General features: G+C 35.3%; 1 protein-coding gene across 1 annotated transcript in view; it reads right to left on the bottom strand.

Annotated features, from left to right (window-relative positions):
• Positions 1–255: 255 nt before the first annotated feature.
• PTPN4 (protein tyrosine phosphatase, non-receptor type 4 (megakaryocyte)) overlaps positions 256–27,638 on the bottom strand; it is a 68,098-nt gene continuing 40,715 nt past the window's right edge. Inside the window, exons 13-26 of the mRNA XM_010135782.1 lie at positions 24,926–25,060; positions 23,693–23,851; positions 18,732–18,891; positions 15,688–15,771; positions 15,546–15,602; positions 14,152–14,308; positions 12,575–12,741; positions 11,322–11,412; positions 11,172–11,233; positions 10,274–10,420; positions 7,848–7,976; positions 6,495–6,643; positions 3,362–3,497; positions 256–994 (exon numbers count right to left, since the gene is read on the bottom strand). Coding sequence (XP_010134084.1) covers positions 908–994; positions 3,362–3,497; positions 6,495–6,643; positions 7,848–7,976; positions 10,274–10,420; positions 11,172–11,233; positions 11,322–11,412; positions 12,575–12,741; positions 14,152–14,308; positions 15,546–15,602; positions 15,688–15,771; positions 18,732–18,891; positions 23,693–23,851; positions 24,926–25,060 — 1,720 coding nt within the window. The 3' untranslated portion in view covers positions 256–907. The remainder of the gene's footprint in view (positions 995–3,361; positions 3,498–6,494; positions 6,644–7,847; positions 7,977–10,273; positions 10,421–11,171; positions 11,234–11,321; positions 11,413–12,574; positions 12,742–14,151; positions 14,309–15,545; positions 15,603–15,687; positions 15,772–18,731; positions 18,892–23,692; positions 23,852–24,925; positions 25,061–27,638) is intronic.

Raw genomic sequence — 27,638 nt, forward strand, 5'->3', positions numbered from 1 at the left:
ACATTCCAAGCACCAAGGGCCGTTTTTTTAAATCTGAACCCATTAAGATAAATATGACAGGACAATACCACCCCCACAGAATCATGAGTGCCTTTCACTGGATGTACGCTGTAAGTCTCAAGGCACTTAAGGGGTTAAGACACAATGCATGCACTAGTTCCCATCACGTAATCTTAAATCACATGAATCAGAATACACCAGTGTATGACACACAATCTGTGTCAAAGAAATTCTGTTTATTTTTAAAATTTATTTAATTTTTATTGTTATTTTGTACAAGATGCTGGTAAGTGGGCATTATGCAGCTACTGCTGGGTTAACACAGATGCCAGCTTTCCTCTAACAACCAGCTGGTCTCTAGTTAGGGTGTAGGTCAAAGTGTGCTGCATCAGTAGGCAGTGTGTATCTATATCTAGTATTGTCAATATTGCTAATGTTGTAAAAAACAAAACAGTGAGAGTCTGTACGTAGTAAATAAACCTAGCACTGGAAAAAGACCATGGCTTAGTGTATTTTTTCATTTGTTTTTCATTTTAAGAGACACGGGTGTAAAACAGAGTGAAAGAATTCCAAGCCTTGTTTGTAGCAATTCAACCAGAAGCGCAGTTATGGCACTACAATGAAATATCATAGATTACCCTGAACACAATTAGTTCTTTCAGTTTATGGTTTGTTCGGAGCAAAGGACGAAAATAAAGTCTTCAAACAGATGAAGGTTAGAAGAGTTTCAGAGACTGATTTTGTTTCAACATAAAGTGCAACAGTGCTGAAGTTTTCAAAGTCCTTTGTCAATTCTTTGCTGTACTTCACTATCATTTCCTGCAAGCAGTATTATGGCACAAAGAATGCTGCCAGTTCATTGTAGAGGACAGGATTCCTCAAACAGGTATCCTAGGGGTTTTTCTCTTTACTTATGCAGTGATGTTTGTAAAGGTTTAATAAATCCTTCTTCATACACCTTCAAAATAGCTTCACAAACAAATCTGTATTGACTCTGAAAAGGAATGAAGATTCAGTAAATTGAAAAGGAATGTAACTGAGCCCTGTCACTGGAAGCAGAAAAAGCTTCTATGATTTCCCCATCCTGCTCTAACAGGCCAAGAACTGTGCTTCAAAGTTAGCTTAGGAAACACAAAAATCTTTTATATCAAAACATCTCATTTCTCAACAGAAGAATGGGATGAACAGCACTTTGAGATATATACCAAAAGTCATACCCACAAACCCAGTACTATCATTACAACATCACCTATTCAGCAATTTTCTGCACTTCATTTCATAGCTGAAGTGTCACTGACCTGAGGCTTCCATGCACTTGAATTTAGAAGCTGTGGTTTCAAAGCACTTTTTCATACTTACATTAATTGCGGCATGTTACTGATACCTCCCTCAGAATTTGATAAAAAAAAGTTTCATGTTTTAAAAAACTCCAGTTTCTTAACATTACATAATGTCTAACTTTGTAATGTATTCAAATGTAGCACCTGCATACACAGAGCCCACTAATATTTTGTTTTAAACAAATAACAGTTAAAAAAAGAGTAATCAAATTAGAATATAATGAAAATAAAATCAAATAACATCGCTGTTTTATAAAGCACCACAACAAACACATCATGGTGTATATGCTGGGCTGAAAGCCAGCATGCCCGCCTTGTCAGTGTCACGCAATATCCGTCTCTATGTGGTAATTAGCAGTGTCAGATCTTAAATGGGCACAGTAACAAACGCAGCAATAGAATAATCATTTACCGTTTTGTTGCATGTATATTCAAACAGTTAAATTTACACATAATTGTGTAAAACTTATTTTGCCTCCTGTGCATAGGGCCATCTCGTGGGCACTGAGTGAATCTTCCAGGATATTCAGAAAAGAGTGCCAAAGGAGAAATTATAACAGATAGCGTTTGTGAAATCTTAAAAAACCCACTGCAAGTCTTTTATTAACCCCTCTCCCTCTGATGAGGCCAGAAGATACTCAGCACACAATGTGAAAATAACACAGTTAAAATCCTTACCACTGCACCTCTTACCTTTACTAATACTCTCTTCTGCTGTATGTATGCTAGAGAGATATGCTATTCTTACTATATAACCACCACAAATAGCAAGAGCCATCCTTTACTGTTTTCCATGTATCATCATCTTCCTCATCTCATGTGCTAGCTGAATAATATTTTTTTTTTTTTGTGGAACTTGAATACTGGACTGCAGCACTGAATGCCAGGTGACTTAGAAATGGAGGCCTATACATCCTTTTTGTTAGTCTGAATACTCCCTGAAGAACGTAAAAGGTTTTTTCAAATTTGTAGAGGAACAGCAGCAGACACATTAAAATAATTTCAATGATAACAATTACCTTCAGGTAATTGTGTCAGATTTTACCTTCAGGTAATTGTGGAAAAGATTTGATTCAGTATCTAGTGCTTTTCTCCTTCAAAATACTTTATCTTTAAACACTATATACTATGAGTAAAATTATACAACTAATTACGAATTCAAAAAAAAGCTGGACCTGGTAAAAGCTTTTCCTTGAAAGAAAACATAACTCAATCTTTTGACCCTTTTTAGGTATTTTCTAAAAATGTAAACCACAAACTACTCTCACAGATACACAACCTGACTGATAAACAAAAAGTTTCTAAATCTGTTCTAAAACTTACACAATTTTGAAATATATTAAATATATTAAAGCAACACCACAACTATCTCTAAAAAACACCAAAAATTACGGATCCAGGAAAAATTCTAGCATCTGAAGATACATCAAACGTGAAGAGAATACCAAAAAATCCTGATAGCGAGTTACTTTCTTTAGACTAAATACACTTAAAATTACTTTGATATATCTTGCATCAGATTTGATTACACTGATTTTTAAAAATATTATTTCACTGAGTATTTCCCTTTGAGTCACTGCAGGGCAGAGTTAAGGCTTGTTTTCATTACAGCTAAGGCAACACGAAATCACTGAATGTTCTTCATGCATCTTTGAATCTTTCTATGTTCACCTTTTATACTACTCCCATACTTTTCCCATTCTCAACACCTGGAATTAGGCTCCTGCTTTCTCCACTGGGTACTTTTTACACTACTGGAAACTCATCCTTTTTGATGTTAATTACAAAGTATCCCTGAAACAGCTGCTGCTTTTTTCATTTGCAGAAATTCAAAGAATTGCTCCTTGCCAATATTCTTAGCAATTTATTCCTGCCCGGAGCCAAGGCTACAGCCACGCTGGGTAAAGGTGGCCTCTTAGAAATACCATCATCAGCAAGTATATTAAAAATCTGTCTAGTGATATGACTAGATAATAAGAAATCATTCTTCTGCAACACAGAACAGCAAGTGTAATACTTACAGGTGTTTGGATCATCATGGCTCTTTGATCTCTCATGGTTCTTACAATATCTAATGGATAAACAGGCTGATTGCACTCAATGAGACACATCGCTGTCTCCATAGTAATAAGAACTCCTGTCCGTCCGATCCCAGCACTGGAAAAAATAACAACAAAACCAAAATGGAAAATGAAACGAAGTGTCTGGAATATAGTTCATATTTAAAGATGTTCCTCCTCAAGGATTCTCACAATTGACTGTTATGATTCCCATAATATTAGGGCAGAGGTTAGACAGATTGTGTTTGTGCCACTGGAAGCCTCCATCCTGCCTCAGCATAGCAGAACTCCATCAGTGCAAAATTACTGAGCCTTTGAAGAGGGACTGTCTTAACCCAGGCATTGACTCGAGCAGAATTTACAAACAGATGGTTATTCAGATCATATTATAAGCCATATATCTAGACAATAACAAAACACAGAGATACCCAGCACATGCTGTGCACTCAGTCAATCTGACCGTTGCTGGAATGTTGGGCTGATTTGATAAAACCAGGTTTACACTCTTGAAGAGATCCACACCTTCGTATTTCAGAATAAGTGATGGAACATTACTAGCATGCTTTGGAGGATGACAATAATGGTAGTTTTCTTAGTATTAAAAAGCACAAGAGAGATCAAACTTGTATAGATTGAAAAGGAAGAACCACAGCATAACAGCTCAGAATGACAAAATTATGAAGACAGCTTACATGAATCGTCTTTAGTTTAAAAATAAAACAAATCTAAAGATTTATCTGCATTGTTTTACACATACATACACTTTTCAGAAAGTAGCAATCCTCAAAAGACTGAATATTTAACCTCAAACTTGGTAATCAGTTTCAAGAAAATTATGTTGCACTTTGAAATAGAAAAAGAATGTTTCTCCTGAATACAGGGCCTAATCCCTATTTTCAATGCCAGCATTATCTCAACTCATGCAACTAGTATTTCAGTCAATAAATGAAAACGTTCACTTCTAAATTAGTTAATATAAATGTTCCAGAACTTGAAACTTAATTATTCTGATTTTGAAGCATTACTTCAAATTAAGTCTGGCCGAATTACTTTTAATCTTTGTCCAGAAGGTGGCATTAAAGCTACTATATACTTCAGTGATGTCATGATAGTTTTATGACAAAATGTAAATATGCTGATTATATAAAGTTGTTCAATAGCCTTTTATATTTCTAGAATGTATACATACAGAATTTACATGCAGAATGCTTTATCAAATCCAAACAAGAACAGTATCTGTCAAAGAACCTAATGACTCATTTTACAACTTCAAAACGATTTGGAGAAGGGCAAGAGCAATGATGAAAAGCATGGTAGTTTCCATAGGGTAAGTATCAGTAGGCTAGGACCCTTCAGCTTGGAAAAAGAAAACACTGACTGATGGAGGGGAACACTAAGACGGGACATGAAAATCATGAAGGGCACAGACAGGATGGATGTCTCACTGTCTCATCCAGAACAAGAATTAGAAACTGTTCAACTAAACCAGTAGAAGATTTGTAAAAATAACAACAAACTCATGAACACAAGCTTGGAAAACAGTGTTTTAAGTAGTTCAACACAACAAAAATCTTTCCAATTTCTTGAGATTTTTGTTGCTTTACAATCACTTCTGTTTTTTGGCTTTGTTTTCAAACCACTATTGTAAAAAGGAAAGTCTGCTCTACTAGCTGTCTGGATTCCCCATACTAAAGCTAGTGGCTTAGTTCTGAAAACAAGTTTCACCATTTTGTTGCTCTAATGCCTTGTCCTACTACACTGAATGGATGTTTAAAATAGTGTGTATGCAACATACGGAGGAACCCCTGGGCTCCTTCAGCTTGACTCACTAGTGAAATTTGGTTATACTTCCCAACAGCCACCGAGGCCAATAAAGTAAATTATGTTGAAGTGTGACAGTCCCTCTTTTCTTCCATGAAACATAAAACTTAAAAATATTGGTATTGAAAATTATCAGTGTGGAACTGAATTGATGCCTCATTGAGATGAAATGTTGATAGCCTCCAAAGGTGTTGTTCCAGTGCCTCTGCAGACTTGAATTCTTTCTAATGTAGAAGTTGTATTTGGCTGATATTTTCACAATTTGCTCATAACCATATTAACCAGAAGTACATCAACAATGGAAGTTGAGGAACAGTATCATTTAAGGAAGCGGCATTCTGCTACAGGTTTCCCTAATTAAAAAGATTCACCCTCACCAGCATAAAGCAGAAGAGAGAGCAAAACTATTTAAATACAATTTCTGGTCCACAACATGTTAAAAAGAGAAAACTTATTTTTTTCATTTTCTTCAGTAAATGTCTAACTTGCTTGTAGATTAAACAGTCTTTAAAATTATTTTATCCCTTAAACCTTTCAGCCTCTCCCTGAAACAAGAACAATGCACACATGACTCAGGAACACTAACTGGGAGAAACTGGGAATTTAGAGGTCAAATTTTATTCGCAGAACTGCTCACCGAGAATAGGCTCAGCACATTTCGTGTGAAGGTATCTGGCATTATACATTATTACAGTCTACTAATTAGGTTTTCAAACACATTAAGATTTTGAAATTTACTACAGGAACGTAGAACGCTATTAAAAACTACTGCACAAAAAAACCTAAACCCACACATTTTAGGCATGCATAAAAATCTGATTACCAGAGTTATTTTCATTCATAACAAAAGTAAATTGCTGAGAAAAATATGTCATCTTAATGTATGTATCAAAATATCATGCAACCTAAAACTGCAGAGTTGAGGGAAAGTGTCTTTTATTTGATCGTTGTATATCACACACATTTGCCACTATGGATTATTTATACAGCTATTTTGTAGTTTTGTAGAACAGTCACCAGGAGGAAAAGGTTCTTAAGTAACTTTTGCCATTTCCCTGAATTGTTATATAAACAGTTAGCACAAGCATTTAAACTGTTAACAGTTAAAAACCCTGAAATAACAAAATCCCTGCACAGATCATGTTGAGTTCTCCTGTCATCCCCAAAACAGACACAATTAAATGTTCACTTCAACAACAAAGCATAGAAAAGCTACTTTATGATAAATTAAGTTCAATTTGATTATTTAAGGAAGTTGGAAAAAATTGGATACCTGCAATGAACAACAACAGGTTCTTCTCTGCCAGCCCTCCTCTTTCGCACAAGACACACAAAATCTAGGAAATCACTGGAATCATCAGGAACCCCATGATCAGGCCATGCTATATACTGGATTTGGGTTAGTTGGCGGCTTTCCTCTTTCTAATCAGAAACATGAAGTTTATTCAACAGTAATTCAGGTCCCATTAAAAAACAAAACAAGCTAATAATAATAAATCAATGGCACATTTAAAGCAACTTGTACCTGTAATAAAAGTGGTTTCAGGCAACTAGCAGCACTTTATTAATGTTAATCATTGCTTATCCTGGATTTTATAATTACATATTTTTCCTTGAAAACAAAAAAGCAATCCACAAATGTTTATATCTTCAACAGGCTGAAAAAAATTACACTCCGTGTAATACTGAAGCAGTCCAAGGATACCGTGATCTATCTGAACACAGACATACAAGAAGGTGGTGGAATTTTTAGCAAAAAAAATTTAACAGAAAGTGGTGTTATCTTACTACATTCAAATGACAGAACTCAGGTAAGGAGGGGAGAGGCCGGACTTTCAGACACAAAAAGCTTTCCTTCAGACCCTGTATGAACGGCAGCGTTGTTTTGGCTTTATCTTCACCTCTTAATTTTATCCAGCATGCTCTACATGAGACACAGAATGACTTTGTTTTCCACTCCCCCAGGCCCCTTGGCTCTACTCACAAACATAACCTGTGTCTGGTCAGTGGAGGGGACAGGCTGCACAATCAGAGTTAAAAGCAGCATTTCAAAGAACAGGAGTTACTGCACTTTAAATAACATTTAGACAGGGGATTATTTACAGAGGTTCCACTGCTGACAACAAATGAGCAATTGTCTCAATAGGACACAGGGAAAGGATTTTAACTGCAAATTGACTAAAAGGCAGCTCTATAAAATGGGCATCTCATCTGTTAATCCAAGCAGTGAGAAATCAGTACATGAACTAAATTCTAGATGCTCATTTCCACACGTTTCTGAGATTGAAATGCTAGCTGGGAAGGCTCTGAAAACTCTTTTTCTTTGGATAGGGCATGAAAGACATCAGTAAAGACTTCAGACAATTAATACATCTTTTATGTGATTTAAAAACAATTAATATAATTACGGAAACTCAATCTTTGTCATATTTTGCTGGCGAAAGAGCAGAATCTACACTAGGTAAGTACATAGTAATATGAATCAGTTTATAAAGGCTTCTAGAAATAAACAGTCTATCCAAGTGGGTAGGCCACTAAGTTGAAAAGAAAATCTGATTCAATTAATGTAAGCTAGTCTCTCAGAATTCCACAGAATAACACTAAAAAATATATATTATGGTTTTACCTCTAGATTAGTCAATGTCATTTCTCGAAAGACATAAGCAGGATTTCCTTCTTCTGAATGGCAAGTAATCTGGAAATTCCCATATGATGAGCTTCCTGATGGCTCTGGCCAGTACTGATGGCATTTAACCTAAGGTCAACATATTTTTAAGGATGCCAGTGTTAAAATTCACAGAGTATTATTTTCATTCTTCCTAGTTCCTTATACCTTTGTTCATTAAAGACTATTTGATCATTTTGTAATCACTAATAATTTACTTACCAAACAGAATGTGTTACCCAATTATTCCTTACAAAATAAGCTATCGCAGAGATTTCTTGGTTCTCTTTTCAAGAGGCCGCGTGCACTAGCTTAATGTTAGTTTAACTGAAGGTGGATGCCTTCAACTTTCATTACAATTTTTTAAAAAAGTATTATCTATGAATATTCCATCTTAACACTTCAGTGACAAAAACACTACTTTGTAAACATTTCTGACCTCCAAAATCCTAATCTGATCTTCTCAAAGCACGTTTACATGGGAAAAGAATGAATGAAAAAAAAAAAGGTGACAAGCAACAAAAAAGTTGCTAAATGAATGCAGAAATTAGAGGGATGCAGATGGTGGACTTTAAAGACTCTTGATGAAGTCATCAAATGTGAATGAAAACTTCAAACACTAAGATTTTCAGATATATTGCTTAATTGCCTAATTACAGAGGTCATTTCAGCTCAAGTGTACTTTTGTTTTTCCAACCCACCTGGCGATTCTTTAAGAGCAGCCAGATTTGCAGACTTCCTGCTCCACTGAGACATCCCGGCATGCAGTGGGATAGTGATGTCAGTAGCCTCATGATCAGCTTTAGAGCAGGGAGTCTGCCTATGGGTATAAGACAGATAAGTCCTTTTATTTCATTATTAAGCAGCTCTCCAAAGAACTCCACAAGTATCATCATTAAAGAAGTGGGGGAACCTCAGAGAACTGCTATTGCAAGTCTGTTTTTAGCAGATCTGCAAAGAAAACTCAAATTAAAAAGGCACTTGTACTGAAATTCCCTCTAATCATGTTTATTTGGGAGCAGGCAACATCATGCCAACATTGGGTCACTGGAAAAAGGTTTAAAACCATTACAACTCCCCTTCAATTATTTTAATTATATTTAGAGGCCTGACCTCCCAGCAAATACATGGTTATTATCAAGACAGAATATATACAAGCCAGCTGAACTACAGTCTCAGCTGATCAGAACACCTGCAACCTACTATAAATCCATCTTCAAAAGAAATTCTGAATGCGGAGAAATTCCATTAAACTCTTTCTCCAGACTGTCATTTCTGTCCACACACTGAACCTGCTAGCGCTACTGTGAATGCTGCAGACAACAAACCAAATAACTCTCGAATAACACTGTGTGCAAAACCAGATTTTACTTTTTTGCCAGTCTCCAAAGTCAAAGCTGAATAATAAACAAAACTATTAAGGGGAAACTATAGCTTAAAAAACAAAACCAAACAAACCACAAAACACACCTGAGGCCTTTTACAGCACCATATATAATTATTTTAAATAATTTATAACTGTAATTACTTTATTACTAGTACCCTGGTTTTACACATTTTTGGATGGAAATGACTTAAAGGACAATGATTCTCTCATATGATTAAACAAATGTTTATAGCCACAGAAGAACATTTTATGAAAAATTTTAGATTTCAAGCTTACCAGGGATTAAAGACAGCCATCCAGGAATAGGATCTTAACACTACAAAGCTCTGTTAGACTGTCTTTAAAATCTTTCTACATATCAAAACTAATCTACAAAAACTCATGAAACTTCTTGGATTTCCTTAATTTGAAGTTTAGAGGGAAAAAATCCTATGAAGATAAATTCTAGTTGCTTTTTAGTTCATGATAAAACATCAAAGAAGCCTAAAATATCTAAAGAAATACATGAAGACTTCAATGTACTTCAGAACTGAACAAAGCTTAAATATTAGCTACATTAACCATATCAGAAGGTTTAAAATGTTAAGAGCCATCACTGCAACAGCACGAGGAATGAACTGCCCTTACGAAAAAAAACAGAATCACAGAACAGTTTGGCTTGGAAGGGACCTTTAAAAGGTCACCTAGTCCAACCCCCCTGCAGTGAGGGGGGACATCTTCAACTACAGCAGGTTGCCCAGAGCCCCATCCAACCTGACCTGGAATGTTTACAAGGATGAGGCTTCCGGCACCTCTCTGGGCAACCTGGGCCAGTGTTTCACCACTCTCATTGTAAAAAATTTCTTCCCTACATCTAGTTTAAATCTCCTCTCTTTTAGTTTCAAACCATTATCCCCTGTCATATGTCATAATAGCATATTCCTCTAATCTTTCAAAGGCTAATCACCAACAGATTTTTAGAAGATTACCCAAGCAGTATTTAAGGAAATCTTTTACTTACTCTGCCCCGTTCAACTTGAGTCGTTAACATGACAACCATAGATGAGCCTTGTTCCCAAGTCATCTGCCAAAAATCAGGACAAGTGTTCGGTAACGGACCTTGACAAGCAATGTACTGGTTTATTATAGTGGAAGAAGGGATTTCCATCTAAGAGAAGATAAAGTCATTATTTTAATTCTTAGACCAAATTTAAGTCAGGCATCAGACATTTAGTGTTCAGTAATTCATAGATTAAGAAAGCATTGACTACATTAGTTCTATTTATGGTAAGTTAGTACATACAGACCAGCACAGATAAAAGTCTTCCAAGGTTTCACACACAAAATTATTACAAAGTTCCAAGTACACTTTACATGTTAACTGACAGTTATGTAGTTGCCATAATCAAGATTAATGGTTGAAAAAAAGAAATTATAGATCAGCTGACAAATAATTCAGGTGCAAACATTTCATGCTCTGGGGGTTTCTGACACTACCTTTTAAAATACTGATATTGGAATTTTGGAATTTAATTTAACATCTGGTTTTTGTTCCTGAGAAGTCAGTAGCTATAATTTTGTTGTTACTGAAAAGAAAAATTAAAAAAAAGTGCTGCCAGATTAAACTTTACTGATGTTGAACACTACTGCCACATAAACAATCAGAAAATAATTATTCCTCTGGTATAGAGCCAGTTTCTCTTAGTGTTTTTTTTCTTTTTCATGGTTTCATTTTTAAAAACACCTGCCACAAAGCATTAGCAAGTTGGTACATCTACAGTAAATTTCACACCATCTGACTACATGTTTATCAGCCATTCTAGTCTGAACTAGATTCATGAAAAAAATTAAATCAATGTTTCCATTGAAAAACGTCAAAAATTTTAATGTCAGAAGCTCTTTTGAAAAATACTACTCACATTTATATAATTTGCATTGATGTAATCTTCATTACTTTTTAAAATAACCCGTGTAGCATCATCTGAAAAAAATTTTTAGAAAGATGTTACTTATATATTAACCACAGTAAAATACTTTTAGAACACATATATACGAACACACATACTTACAAGGCGAAATGTCTCTGTATCTATTTTTGGAAATATTTTGAGGTAATCTGGCACAAGACATTGTCATTCCAGGCTTTTTCCTATACAATTGCTAAAAGACAAAAAAACCGGCAGACCATAATAGATGCAAAAGATCCATTAGTATATTGTTTGCCTAGAGCTACTCTTTAGAACATGAACTACTGAGCAACAGTAGCATTAACACACAACAATAGTTTTCAAAAGAAAGCACTATGAATTTAGTTATGCCATGGGATCACATCACCAATTTGTTTAAAAACAAACTGAACATTAAATTTCAAGCCTCCACAGAACACCGATCTGGAGGAACGTCAGTATTGTATACTGGTAAGGGATACTGACATTCCACATGGTGTTTTGGGTCAAGCAGCACTGTGTATAAGCATCTACCCACACAGTTGTTTCACTACTATTTCTCTTCCCCAGATGTCCTGTATTTCAGTAACTGTAGAGCAAATCCAGGGCTACCTTGTGCTTTTCCTGCACATCATCTCCTTTGAGATGATCCTGGCCTCTCATGTCTTAGCCATGCACTGCCACAGCCCTTGTGCTGAGAACACTGCTGTGTTTTACACTCCTACCACTTTCCTGCTTTAAGTCACTTGATCTCATGCATTGAAGATGGAATATCATCAAGGCACAAGTTAATGCTAAAGAAAGTAGATAGTTATCAGCATCTTAGAACTCCACAGGAAGTGCACTGTTCTTTTGAAATATGTCATAAAAAATTAACTATTTATAAAAGACATTGTTATATCAATCCTTAAGATTAGGATTGTAACTCTTAACATTAAAGTTGTATTTTCCATTGGTAATTTTACCTTCCCTCATTAAGGTTGTCCATAAAATGTCAACAGCTCAGCTGTCACTGTTTCTACATTAACTTAGATACAGAATGAAGGTCTGAGGACCAAACACACATTTTGGTACACATTTTTCAGTATTCATCTCTATGAAAGTACTTTATTAGCATAGGTCTCTAATATCCATAAAAAGCTGTTAGTAATAAAACTATTTATAAAAAGCACAACTAAAAACTAGTATTAGGATTATTCTATGCCATAAGTTTGCACCTACAATACAGGATTGGTTCTTTTTCAGAGTGTAAGACAACTGTTTTGCTAGAAGATGCTGACTCTACTGAAATTTAATGGAAATCTGCTCTGTTTAAAATAATTACCATCCCAAAAGACTTGGAACTTGCACACAGACACAGGCGACGCAGTACTCACATCAAACTGAGCCAAAACAGTTCCAGTGATAAGCCCCTCTGCTAGCTGAATCATGGATTCCCTCAGAGCATTATCATCCTGATGGACACCATCAAGCGGAGATTTCTCAGGGATGTACTGGAAGTCAGGCTCACTCTCCAGCTTCTCTTCCACAACATCATAGACAGCTATAATAAATAAAGGTATGAATGCACTGACTGAATATGCTGTTTGGCAAGTAAAGATAATGCTAATTCATTAATTTAAAACAGCAAAAAAGACAAATATTTCTCCTGTAAAAAAAAAATCCACACTTAACACAATGATTTCAGTCACCACCAGCAAGAGCAAAATAAAATAGCCTTTACTGATCATTATAATCCATGATAAGACTATTTTTTGGTTTAATAGTAATTTTAAGTGAAAACACAAAACTGACTGCTAAAAACTCATGTTATACCCCACCTTGTCTGATGTAACTCCCTAATCTCAGATTCTCAGATCATGCCTCTAAAAGTCATTAATTCACTTTCACCTGATTTTAGGCTTCAATAATTAGAGCAAGATGTGAAGACCACCTGAGAAAAGGGCATTAATGTATGTCATTATAATGCTATCAATGCTGCATGCATGCCCTGTCTATAAATAAACTGAAAAATAACATCTGCATCTTCTGCTGTGTATAACAGAGGCATATGCTGTTCCGAAGCCCACTTTTAAATGAAGAAAGAAACTGCCAAATCCTCACTTCTGCAACTCCAATGTTTCTATACAGAATAGAAAGATAATCAACACACAAGGGGAAACTTTCAGTAAATTTGTAAACAAAGCTAGCAATTTTATCACAAAAAGAAAGCAAGCACACAAAAGCTGCAAGAGAACTGACACACGGAATGAGAGCACAAATAAGTAGAGTGCAAAATAAGTGAATAAAGAAAAAATCGTTTATGAGGTGGCAGAGATACTCTCCTAAAGTAATTTCAGTTATTCCAAATATTTTTCATTTTGCCTTTTCCTCTGCAACTGTATAACTGGGATGTGCTGCAGAATTAAATCCAGTGTCCATCTGCTGGCAATGCTCCAACAGCGTACTTCATGAATATAATGCACAAGCTGTCATTTTTTTAGACTGCATTTTTAGCACTTCTATTAAGCCTCCTCAAGTCAAAATGTTACCAGTCATTCTGGATTGTTTTAAAAATATACAGAAGGATTCTGCATACATCAACCTCCAAAGCTATCCAAATATCGGGTGTTTGGGGAGGGATTTTTTGTTTGTTTGTGTTTGGGCTTTACTTTCCTTAAGGGAGTAACAGCAACTTCAGAAACTGCATTGAATATCCATATAGCTTTCTGGACATTTTTATGAATGAAAGTGAGAACAAAATTCAAATTTGGTCTCTGTTAGAAACATTTAACCTCTGATTTTCCTATTAATATTCAACACTTACAGTTATGCACAGCTCCTTAGAGTATGGGATTCTTTCTTAAAAAGATGTTAAGCATTCCATCTCAGAATATAAAATGGAGATTAGAAAATGAAAGCAAGGCATGAACTTTTTTTTTTTTTACATTTTTATGATGTACAAATCACTCACCATTGGGTCGAACTAGGAGCACAAGTTCCCCTGAGTGTCTCTCACAGCTAGCTTTAATAAACATAACAACTTGATCATGGGTATGTTCTGCTATATCCCTGCCATTAATCAGTACAACCTGGTCTCCTTCATTCAAACGAGGGACACAGAGATCAGCCTGCAAGACGGAAAAATAAAAATAAAGTATGTAAACCAAGCCACTTCCAATTTCTCACCTTAAAAGAGTAACTTAAAATGTCTATACTTGAGGACTTGAATCCTAACAGCCTAGTTGCTATGGCTGCCACATTGTATTCAAATTCAAGTGTTACACAATCCATAAAGACAGTGCTATTCACACGAAGAAATCAATCTGCAACTAGGAGGTGATTGTCATTGTAACATATCTTTCGGCAGCTGTTACTCCACTTCTCTAGCTGAAGCAGAAAGCTCCTCTGAATCACATTTTGTTTCAGCAATTAAAAAGCAGCATGTTCTTATCTTGGAAGGAAATGGAGTAATATGACAAAGCCTTGTTCAAATCTATTTCACAGGCTTAAATGCTTCAGTGGTTAAATATCACAACTGTAATGACAAAAGCAAGACAAGGACCAAGACAATGCACAAGTCCCAGGAATCCCAGAGAGAGGAACTGGGTAAATAAAATAATTGTTATTGTAATCACATAGTCTAAACATCACTGCAGAAAAGAAAGAGCACATGCTCTCACGAAATATATTTTCCTTAGACAGTGCATGTTTAAACCATTCAGCCAAAAAAAAAAAAAACCAAAAGAAATAAGAAAGCTACTCTAAAAGGCATAAACAGACCTGACTCCAGACAGCTGAATACCAGGTCAGTATTTCTGGCAGTCAACTGACAAAATATAGTGCCTAGTTTGGGGACACTATTGATAGTCACTAAACACCAGTAACAACAATCAGACCTGATGAATGATTTATGATGTCTGACTTTAATCTAAATCTTGGCTTTATTCAGCTACATCTGTCATTAAAGTAAGAGAAATTTGCTATTTTAGTTATTTTTAACATACTAAAATACCCTTCCAATATATAATTTATGTGAAATTATATGAATGACTATATTTAAAAAAAAGTAATAAAGTAAATGTATTTTAGGGTGACACAGCTCAAACAGTGCATATTGAACATTTGCAACTCCCTGTATGTCTTAGCAACTAAACCTTGCTTCAGTAAGAAAAAAATTTTTAAGGATTGAAGGAGTTTTAAAAATATGTTATCAGCCCCATCAAATTCTTACTGCACATAATTTGGATTTCATGATGTTTAACATAAACTAGCTTCCATAGGCAGCTATGAAATAATTTAGAGTTCTGAATATATACATCAAGATACACATATATTGCTACCACATCTGGTTTTTTCGTAACTTACAGGTGTTCCCGGAGCTACCCTGGACACTATTACCGGCATCTTCTGATCGTATCCACCCTTTAAAAACAAATTAAATTAGTAATAAGTCACAAATGTCAGAAAATAATCTTAACAGACATGAAGGGAACAGATGTACTGTTACCTTTACATTGAAGCCAAATCTTCCATTTTCATCTGGTTTCATTCTGATCATAACGAGATTGTCATGGGGGACACCACCGTTGGGCTAGTAAACAAGAATTATATTATATTAATACATATTTTGTTCATAGTTAGACTTTGAGAATATTGTATGCAATAATTTTGCAGTTTTCTTTTCAAGTAATTCCTCCTGGACACTTGAGAAAACATCAAGTAATAGTGCAAATATCTTACCTTGAGTTTTGCATAGAAAAGTTACACATGTAAAAAGTCTTGGACATAAATAAGTAAAAAGTGTGATCTGTCAAAAAAGCTCAAAGAAACAGCATTAGAATAGACTAACTGGCTTCAAGCAGACTTAAAAAAACCAGTTCATTAGATGGAAACTCCTTAAATTTGTTTTAATTAAGACCACACTGAAGAGCCTACAGTAAGAATGTGACATGATGAAAAATAAGGTAATTGAAGGTATATATATATATATTTTGTTCCTATTAGCAGCAAGATGATGGTAGTAAGCAAGGACAAGAGTGGCAACAAAATCTAAGTTCCATATTCCCTATTCCATTTCCATTGCAGTGAAGAATGAAGCGTGACACATGCTCTGCATTGCTCAAGCTCTGACAATTTTATCTGCTTGCTTTCTGATCACAACCCCACTGTTAAAGGTACTACCAATAAACGGGAATATTAGAAAAGTTTTTAGTCTGGAAAAACCCACTTACAGCCTTTGAAGTGGTTTTTAGTTTGTTCCCATCAATATTTATTTCACAGACTGAACATCAGCTAGTATTGCTAATATTTTCTGTGAAGTATTATTAAAGAATTTTGTTTCAAGGAAGTTTTCATTGTTACAAATTACAGCCAAACCACAAGACTCATATTCATAAAGGAAAAAAACAACAAAACCAACTTATTAAAGCAAACATTTTTCTATGTAAGAAAGTTCAAAATCTGACTCAACTTGGTTCATAAAAAAATAACTCAATTCCAGACGTTTTAAGCTCTTGGTTAACACAAAGAAACTCCTGTGAACATATTCATAGTAATGAGAAGACAAAAAATTTGGAGGAGAGGAAAGTAACAATGTAAGATAGGTTAATGAGAGGGAAGGGTGCTTAGGAAGCCTGATTATATGCAAATCGTTTTAGCCTATGTTCACTTGCATGGGAGACCAGACTGGGTTCTTGGGCAGAATGAACAGTAACCAAGTGGTCACCTGCAACAGCTGACAGCTTATGTGCCATTGCAATCCCCAAACAAAAAGGGATTAATAGTTTCCTACTTTAAGAACCTACTTCAAGCAGCTGTTTATATTGAACAACTGAGTGAAAGGACTCCTTGTCACACCTGTTTTCAAATACTTCAACATTCTCAGACTGGATACTTAGGTATCGCAGATAGAGTAAAAAGTGGTCATTCCAACACCTGTCCTACTACTTTTCAAAACAGACTCTCCATATATACAACTGATAAGGGAAATATAATATCTAAATGAAGTCAAAACAGTGGGGGCTTTCCCCCTCACCATTCCCCAAATATGAGACGGAGCAGCACAAGAGCCTGCAAAGACACAGGAACCTGCAGAGCATTCTGTTCAGAAATGCAACTTCAGGAAAAATCTAAACACCAAAAACAAACAAAAAAAAAAACCAAAAAACAAAACCAAGCCACTTTCCAAAACCTAAATTTACAATTTCACAAAATTTCAGAGTCATGCTGCATTCTTCTTCTCCAATACCCAAAATAAAAAGCCATCAGCTTTTTTAAGCTGAACCAGATCAAATTAGATCTTCAGTTATAACGGTGTGCTGTCTTAAGTGAGGCTGCATGAATGTGGCCCACTGGAGCGCAGCAAACAATCATTGACAGTCCACAGAAAAAAAAAGAATCATTCTTATGCAGCTGTGTTGGTTTTGCAGAACTAAAAGGAGTTTAAAAAAACAACTGAGAGTTATTTTTGTTAATTTGATAAAGATAACAATACAGAGAGAAAAACTTGATTAGTAGTGTTATCTTTCAAAACCATACTTTAATATGACTCAGGTAAGCACTGACAGAAGATAAAGCTGTTAAAAAATAGCAAAGTTTTTTACAACATTCCCAAAACGCTCATAAATTTACCAGTTTCACTTTTGCGTGTTTTACTAAAATCCCAGCTATGAAATTAAATACGGGTTTTATGGGAATCTTATCTTTGTAACAAGGCCTAAGAGAACACCTTAGGCTTGCAGTTCAGAATGCAAATAAAAAAAAAACCAAAGGCATTTCTAAAATAGCAGTTTTAGGAGCTGACTCATAATTTAAAATGTCTGAGGTTGGCAAAATTGTTTATACAGTATTTGTTACATCTAGACGGTAAACAGCGTTCCCATTCGGCAAGTAATTTTTTGTCCCACATCAGTATAAAACCAAGAACCATTTGAAAACTTCTGGAAGGACAAAAGAATATCACAGAAATGGTCAGCAGAGTCTCATCTCAGTCAGACAATAATGAACTGACTAGTTTATTCATCTAGCATGTGCTTAAGGGTGGAAAAAACTTTTGCTCAGGTTTTTATGTTTGTTGTCACAGGTCTCTTGGTAGAGTCCTTTTCTTGGAAATTTATATGAGAAATGGAACCAGATTTAAGACACCTTGTTCTGACAAACTGCTCCAGAAGCTGGTAGGCACTTTCAGTTTCAGCTTTTTGACAGAAGCCAGATTAAACACCAGTGGTAGTGTCTGCAATGTCTTCTTTAGAACAGATGGTAAACGACTTCTCAAAGAACAGGTTAGAAATTTCTGCATGTGCTGAAAAGCTAATGCTCAAAGTGTTTGCATATCCATCCCAAGGCAGTCATTCGATAGCAACTAACAAAGGACTATTCCAGCAGGTGGAAATAACAGTAGGAGCTAGCGAAGAGACAGCATGTACACAATGGAAATGCTGCAACATAATGCACAAACACAACTCTCTGAAATCCATCAGAACCGGACTCATAAAAATAGGACTATCAATTCCAATAAAGAGTAGAATTGTTAAGCTGGATCAAAAAACTTACTGTGGATTTTTCAGGTGATGTGGGAATATCAAACGTTTCATTAATATGGTTATCCAGTTCTTGCTGTGAGTGTGAATGATGAATTTGGTTCCAACTGTTCTTTTTAAATTGTTTGGGTGGTAAAGCAGGAGGCTGCCCCTCTACAGGAGTCTCTTGAGATCTAAACACCGAAATAGAATATGAAGTGGAACAATCATGAGATAGTGACAGTTCTTTCGGAGTTCTAAATAAACTGAAAACACTAGAAGAAAGTAAGAGTTTGAGAGCTGAATATCTGTATGTCTTTTTAGAATCTCCAAAATGTACTGTGGTGGAATACGTTGGAAGTGTATGTTTGGACATGCTTTTTTCTTGACAAGCAACTGTACACAGAACCACTAAGTTCATCTTTTACACGACTTTTTTTTTAATAGTTTTAACACTCAACCCACTTTGTATTGTAATATTATAAAACTCACTATTCATACTCTGCACTCTTGCTGAAGATATTTCTAATAGATATGTCACTTAATACGTTTTCCTCAGTAAAAAAATACATTAGTTTGATTAAAGCTTACAATTTACATCTTAAAAACAGAGACAAGCAGCATAATAAAAAGTGCTCCCACACTAGGTTTTGGCTTTTGAGCTCAAAGTCGGAGGAGTGTAAGTTGAACTCAGCTGTCTCCCTGCATTTACGTGAAAAGCCCAGTGGAGATGATAGTGTTCAATTTTGATTTTTCAATTTAAAAGTATATGTTTACACTTCAAGAGAACCTCGGGGTTTTTTTTCTTGAATATATTCCCCTTTTGAAACACGCAAGCTTTGAAACATTTTCAAAACTGGTATTCACTGCATGTGTTTTTACTTGAGTTGTAACACCATTACTGAAGGTGAAATAGCAGAAAAAGTTCTGTTTGTTTTAGATTTGCAAGCACTCTGCTGTAGATTAATAAAAAACATTCTGTGTTTAGGTATATATGGATAATTTCCTTTATTAGTCCTTCTGGAATAAAAACTTACTGTGTAATTTGTATTACAAAAATACCTGATTCATCTTTTATTTTATGGCTTTATATTTAAGAATTAAGAACAACATTTGGAGAGGCCCAAAAGGGCAGTTAGCACATAGTTCCCATTAACTTAGTTTGAATGCTCATTTCTAAATACTAGTGAAGATGCATGCCTTCCTCCCCAGGAACCACATTAAAAGGTATTACGTAGTAATTTAACGACTTACAACAACAGCCCATTGATACTACTGGCAAAACCAAAATCCACGAAGAACAAAGTTACAGGTTACAGCTAAATCTAAAGAGAACGCTATCACCAAAATGTTCTTTCTTTCACCCACACCCATGGTCTCTTCCTTGAAGCACTCTGGAGCTCCTCCCTCAGCTAAGGCACCTGAACAAGCAATCAAAAATACACTGAAGTTTTGGACAAGTCTAGATATCTGTTGGTTCAGCAAGGTGAACTGTTAATCATGGGGCTGACCACAACAGGGGGAAGAAAGAGCACTCCCAGAAGTCAGAAACGGGACACTGCTCCTTTGCTTATCAGGAAGCTGTAGCAGTAACCCATAGCATTAACATTCCTCTAAAAAGCACAGGTAACCACGAGCAGTCCTACTGTATTTAACGGGTCTAGCACAGTAAACAGTGAGCAGGGTACGACTATAATGAGACAGCACAACATTTCAAGTTCCTGCAAGTTAGAGAATCTTAGGCACAAATCAAATTCCATACCTTATAACTTGTTTCTATGCAATCAAAGTAGATCCCAGATACACGTTTTCAAATAAAAACAAAAAATCAGATCACAATAGTCTACAGTGATTTCAAATAAAACTATATTTGAAAATATCATAACAGTATTTTTTCTATATGTTTTCGCTTAATTTCAACTTTCAGAAAATAATTTTTTTTCATGCAGTGCTTAAAGAAAAAAGTAGTACTAATTCAGTATCTGATCTCTGAGAGAATATCACATTCAAAACACACTAGGGAATAAAAATATTCCTTAACACTTTTCAGTACAAGTGACAGTTAAAAAGAACGTATCATTCTTATATTTTTCAGGGTAATCAGCTTTCCTAAATTCATATTTGTGGAGAAAGATAAAAATACGGTGATAGCCACATTTTCAAAATGAATTTTCAAGGCAACTGTAAGTTATTTACACATTGACCTACAACGGTCATCCAGAGGTTTTTAACTGCCTGTGTATTTATTCATTCAAGTCTGGCCAGCAGAGATTATTTAGCCTTTTAAGAGAAGGGCAACATAGTTATGTATTTTCCTGCAAACAATTACTCCTGAGAGCATCAAACTGAATAAAAAAGGATCAGAAAATCTGAGCAGAGACACAAAAGATGTTATTCCAAGAGAAGTAAAAGATGGGATCTTATGTTTGACTTAGATGTCTGTACATACATGTCAACAAACACAAATAAAGTCCTACAGAACATGCAAACTTACAGAAAAGATTTGAAAAGTTACTTAAGTAAGCATTTTAAAAGCAGAAATGCAAGTACTGTAATATATTAGCATAATAAATTGTGAGAACTAACAATAAAGCCTTGGGCAAAAACTTCATTGCTTTATATTTGCCCAGTCAGCTTTGAATTTCCCTATGAATGCTTAGACAATGGCAGTGAAAGCAGCCTATTCTGCAGGCAAAGCAGCTCTCTGTTACTGCATTCAGCAATTTACATAATAATAAAATAAAACACAAACCCTGGCACTGTCAAGCTTTGGGTATTTTTATTACAGATATCCGGTCTGACCTTTTAATGTATTAAGCAGAAGTTTCATATATGCCCCCATAAATTTATTAAACTGAACACATATGATGTGCTTTTGGAATTTAAAGGGACTGTGAGAAGAAATTTCTCAATTTAGTTTTGAAAAGCACATGCAAATGAAGAAAAAAGTGTACAGTTAAAGGTTGTATTAGCTATGCTATAATATCCTTCTAAACTGCACTGGAACTGATTTTGTTGCTATGTAGACTCCAAACTCAAAGAAAACAGTGACAGCCTACTGCCTGCCAGGTTAGCCCCTCCGACTTTCTTACATATGTAAATTTGATCAGTAAATAAAAACTCTCAACAAATTAGCAGACGGACTAATCATATCTTTTCACTCAGAAAAGTAAGAAATAGCTTTGTGGACTGTAAAACAATATAATTTTAAATTATATAAGCTAATATGAACTTCCTGACTTTCATTCATAAATCTCAAATCAATAACATCACCTGAAACTTTCAGAAGACCTTAATGAGGTTCATGTATTTTTGACAGTCAACATCCTCATTCTTAAAAATAACTTATGCCAGATATCTATATCGGTAGATTAAATTCCACTTTTATGCTTCCAACAAGGGGAAAAAAGGAAAAAAACGCCCCCCAAAACTTGGTGATGGAAGAGCAATAGTTTTTCTGCTTGGGCATAGAAATGCAAAATCATGAAAAAGAACAGCCATAGTTGCATAACTGATTTACAAAACCACTTCCTCTCTAAAACTCATTTCTATGGTGACTTACACAAGAAATAAAGTATTAAATAAACAAATGCCAAGGACACTCAGGAACATTTTTTACAACTTAAAGGCATATGAATAAAAGAATATTTAAGAATTGTGTTTACTTCACTGTATCACTCTACCATTCAGTAAGTGATTCTTGCAACTGACTTTAGTTGGAAGCCTTGGACGAGAAGAAACCTGAGCCTGTGTGGCCTTTTGTACTAATACAAAAAAATACCAAGTGTTCCAATTTTGAGACTCCTTAACCTATATGAACAGGTTAAAATAAAAATCGAAAAAGGATTTTATATTATTAGCCCAAGTTACTGTTTTATAACTCTGAAAGCTAAATAACTAGCTGACAATCAAATTATAACTATTGCACCCTATCATAAAAACTATCTTGTGTTATTTTACAAAACTTTAAAAGTTTTATATTCTATTTCCCTTCCCAAAGCTACACACACTTGCTAAAACTGAAGGTACAGCCCAAGCAAGGTTTTAAAATCGTGTTCAAATACCCTGCTAAAGTAATTTTCCTGAGATACACAGGAAGTTTATAAACATGTGGTAATTATGCATGTGTCATTTTGTAGTTCTCAAATGGTTTTAAAACCATTTGCACAATCTCCTTGCTAACAGAGATTATACAAAATTATGAGGGCAAGCTTAGCATTACCTGTATATCTACATTTAAGAAGGTACAGTGGCAGTGTTAGTACTTCTTGCCCCAATTAATCTGTACTCTGACCACAAGTTACTGAGTATTTCAAATGTTTGATTAACTCAATGTTTCAATATTTTTTTGTTTGTCATCCTTCTGGATTTAATACACAATAATAGTTTTCATTTTGTTTTCCAAAGCATAGGAAACTTGCATTATCAAGAATATTGAGCATAACTGAAAAAAAACCTGAGAGTGCTATATTAAAAAAATAAAAATATATAACAATACAAAAAACCTATTAGAAACCTCAGAATGATGGGGTGCTAAAAAGGTATTTTGGCTAAGAAATTTGTAAAGCTCATACTTCCGTGCCTTAACAAAATTATGTATTTCCCAACTCTTAGGGAATAAAAAACTTTTATCACAAAACTACATACTTCAGTTCTATCAAGGAAAAAAAACCCAAAAAACTTTTGCTTCCACCTCCAGACTCTGAAGGTCACACTACAGTAAACTCACATTTTGGGTGGGTGTGTGGGGAAGGTACTGTAATCCTGCACCAGAAACATTCCAGATATATCCATAACCAACCTACAGATCTTTACCTCCGTATCATTTAATTTTCAATAATATCTATGCTAAAACTCCCTAAACAGCTACCTTTTTATTAGATTTTCTGGCTCTTCCTCACCCAAATTTAACACTAAGTTCTTAATGGTGAAGATTTCTGACTTGTCTTCAGAAGCTCTGCATGCTACCATATATTAACGACCAAGAGAACTTACGGTGATGATTCCAGTATGATGCTATTAGCCTGGGTGGAAGATGGAGATCTATGATTTACAAATACTTCACTTGGGGAAGTATGAACTACATGGTCCACTAAATGTCCAACTGATGACGGTCGTAACCGAGCTCCTTCCTGAGTGAAGGCAGAGTTGCGACTAAGAGGGAGAAAAAATATTATTATTAATCTACATTTCTCACACCACTACACAGGAATGATACAATAATTTTCTCTCAGTGCAAGCTAATTTTTTTTTCCTTCTTAAATCAAAGAAGCCTGAAAGCATTATGGTCCAAAGAACAGAGTACTGGACTGACAGTGCAGTCAACGAGAAGACAAATCCCCAAGAAGAAAAATTCTGGCTCTGTTCATGGCAGAACTTAGCCATCCTTCGTTAGGATGAACATTTTATCCCCTTGCATCTTCTCTTAGAAGAACTGTAACCTTTGCACTGAATCTTATCACCTCCGTGACCCAAAATGTTCCCATTTGAAGACTAGCATAGTGACATAGGCACATCTCTTAAAATGCTTTGAAACATGAATCAGTTGCATGTTATGTTACAAGCAGCATTATTACACAATTTTTACAATACTTTTTAAACGCTACAGGTATTTACAACAACAGTCTTTTGAATGGCAATGCCAAATCTCGAAACATTCTGGTTTATGCAATATGAAATCAGATAATAACAATTCTTAAGCCAGCTGCAGCACACTGAAAAAATTGGTTATTTTCCAAAAGAAATCAGCAATGATTTTTCACTAACTATAAACACAAAGCAGAAAGCTCTACCATACAAAGAGTGAGCTTTGAAAGGAAATGCAGAAAAACTGAGGATTTCTGCAAGGATTTCTGATTAATAAATTTTCCCAACATTTTAAGAAGCAGTATTAACCATTATTTCTACAACATCACACAGATTTTATTATCAGGTTTTTTTCTTAATCAAATGAATAACTGAATTTTAACCGTGTTTGAGAAAATTCAAGCTCTCAAATTTAGGGTAGCACGCTACATCTTACGCTTTTTACAGATTGAGAAGCGCCTAAAATTCACCCCCAAATAGCTTCTCTTATCTGGAGCTATTTGTTTCAGACTGTTCCACTCAGCACATAATTTGTGAAGTTATTTGTCTCCATAATACATTAATCCTTTTGTTATGCCAGTAGGTCACTCATATTAGAGGTAGACAGTCACTTCTAGCGACTGAAGATTTGATGCTACTTACTGATTTGGGGTTCCAGGTGGAGATCGTGATGGCAGGCTCTGTGTTTCCAACCTATCATCAGACAGTGAGTTCCTACTCACTACTTCCCAGTCCATCCCACTCATTACCTTCCGTGCCAAGGGTTTACTGGGGGATCTAGAAGAAGAAAGTAAAGTGACTAACTGAAAATCATGAGGCAAGAACAAAATTACATAAAACTCACCACAATGGAACTGCAGATGTTCTATCACATGAAACCAAATTATATGGACGAAAGGAAAGGTAACAATGAAAAAACATATTTATATGGGCAGTCCTGTATTTTCTCAATATTTTGTACTTCATTTTCTGTACTTTGTAGAGGAAAAATAAATGAAATACAGTCATGAAATACTGTTGGCTGGGAGTGAGCCAGGCAAGATGGAAGAGGAACCCACTAAAGATCACTAGGCATTTCTAATGTCTCAAAGAGAATCTGCCTCCAACAGAAAAGTCACAGAGGTCTGAACTTAAAGATTAAAAACAAAACAAAAAACAAAAAATCCATTTTGGGAAAACAGAGCAGTGGAAACATCAGCCCAAAAGACCTCCAAAGACTTAAGAACTGAAAGTGTGGTAATCATCAACACAGCAACAGAGCTGCAGGGTTTTGTCTACTCATCAAGGTGATGTGCTTTCTTTCAGAATGTGTTTTGTCACCTGTGCGGCAGATGCAATCATCCTATTCTTTGTGGGTAACTGAACTCACTTGGGTTTGTGCCAGGTTAAAGTTCATTATCATCAGGTTTTTTTATACAGAAGATCATTGCTCTTTCTTGATATTGAGGAAACTTACTCTTTTCATTCTCCAGGATACCTACAGTCTCCTTTCCCCTATTTCTTAAGCACAAATTAGACCATACTTGCAATCTCATAAAGTAGTATATTTCTCTTTTACACTGGAAATCATCAAATGAATCATTCAAGAACCGTGGTTGGTTCTTTATTAGCATCTCATGTGATGTTTCAGTTATCCTGTGATCAAACACACCCAGAATTTTGCTCTTTGTTGTTTTCCACTGAAAAATCTTTAGCCAACAATAAAAATTCCTTTAAACAATCCTTAAATACGTGTCCTGTGTATTTTGTGTTACTGAACTTTTACTTTACTTCTACTACTTTGATGATGCTATACAGTTCAAATTTCTCCTCTATCATTACCCAACTCTCTGTTGTATCAGTGATACCTCAGTTTCATCAGTCTTGCACCATGATAATTTCATTCCCATGTGCCGTTACATTCTATTCCCTATTCTATGTTACTGTATGAGCGTAACTCCTCCATTTCTTATCCCATCTCCATACACCCATATCAAAAATAACTTCTGCCTTTGCTGTCCTTGGGACACCTGGCAACTGTTGTTTATCATCATCTTACCATTACCACCTCACTGATTTACTGAAAGTGCAGGTCCAGAAAGAAGGAACTTTGAGAGATTAAGAAACTACACACACACACACACAAACGACATCCTTTCAAAAGCAAGAACCTTAATTACATTTTTGTTCCTCCCTGAACTCAAAACTCAATGCAAGCCACCAAATCAAGCAGACTGTACTCAATACTATCACAAAAGAAGTCTACAACAATAATCAAGTGTCATATTGAACAATCTATCTTCACATGCAGAAATACTGCATGTCGTCTTAATGTCAAAAGTGTTAGTTTGATACTAAAGTAGTGGTGATCTGTGTGTTAAAGTTTTATTTTTGCTTTTACACCCCCAAGCAGCTCTGAACATGTATTGCGTGTTGCTTTGCTGCTATGAAGACTTAGTAAATAACAGCTGACAAATTTCATACAGTTCAGCAATATGGGCTTTTGTAAATAGTACTGTTTCAGGTCTTACTCCACTTGGGGGAAAAAAAAAAAAACCTAAACACACTCTGATATTTGAAAACAGGGAAAATATAAATTATTTAAATTCCTGAGGAAAAACACATCCAGTTTCTTAGCATGTGTTCTAAGCCGTATTAATTTGATTCAAAAGTAATTAGCTTGATATCATGTCAATTAAACCAACATTTCAATTTCCGTAATTTGCTTCAAATGTGAGCAACTCAAACTACTTACATATTTTTCTCCACAAACAGCAAATTTGAGCAGTTCTGAACAGAAAAAAAAAGAAACGAGCAGAACTGAAATGCGTATCTAATGTTATCCATTCATTACTCCTTTATTAATCAAAGCTATCATTATCCAGACTTTGCTGACAGCATTCTTGCAACCAGCAGATTAGCACCTAAGAGGTGGATTCTACTAACCAAATAATGGGCTGATGGAAAAATGCAGAGGAACATAAAATATCCAATGCTAAATTAGGACTGGACACAGGACTGCAGATACAGTATTTTCTGACAGACACGTAAAGGCAGCTATTGAACCTTATTTACCCTCAGTGAAAAAGCAACAAGTGGACTATAGGAAAGCTGGTGTTTTGTTTTTCTTTTTTTAAACGTGCAACAACTGTGAGCACTATCCTTGCTTGTATAAAACAAATAAATTACAAAAAGAGGCACAAAAGTATATGGGGAGACGAAAAAACAATTTTTTCCACAAATTAAATTTTTTGATTGCTTCAAAAAAAAAAAAAGGCACCGCATTGTACCTTAAGCCATAGTTTGTAACTACATTTTTGAAAACTTCCTCAATCTATGCAACAAATAAACAACTCTAGAATGAGAGGCATCAGTT

Source organism: Buceros rhinoceros, unplaced genomic scaffold, assembly GCF_000710305.1.
Source record: "Buceros rhinoceros silvestris isolate BGI_N320 unplaced genomic scaffold, ASM71030v1 scaffold2795, whole genome shotgun sequence".
NCBI classification, from domain to species: domain Eukaryota; kingdom Metazoa; phylum Chordata; class Aves; order Bucerotiformes; family Bucerotidae; genus Buceros; species Buceros rhinoceros.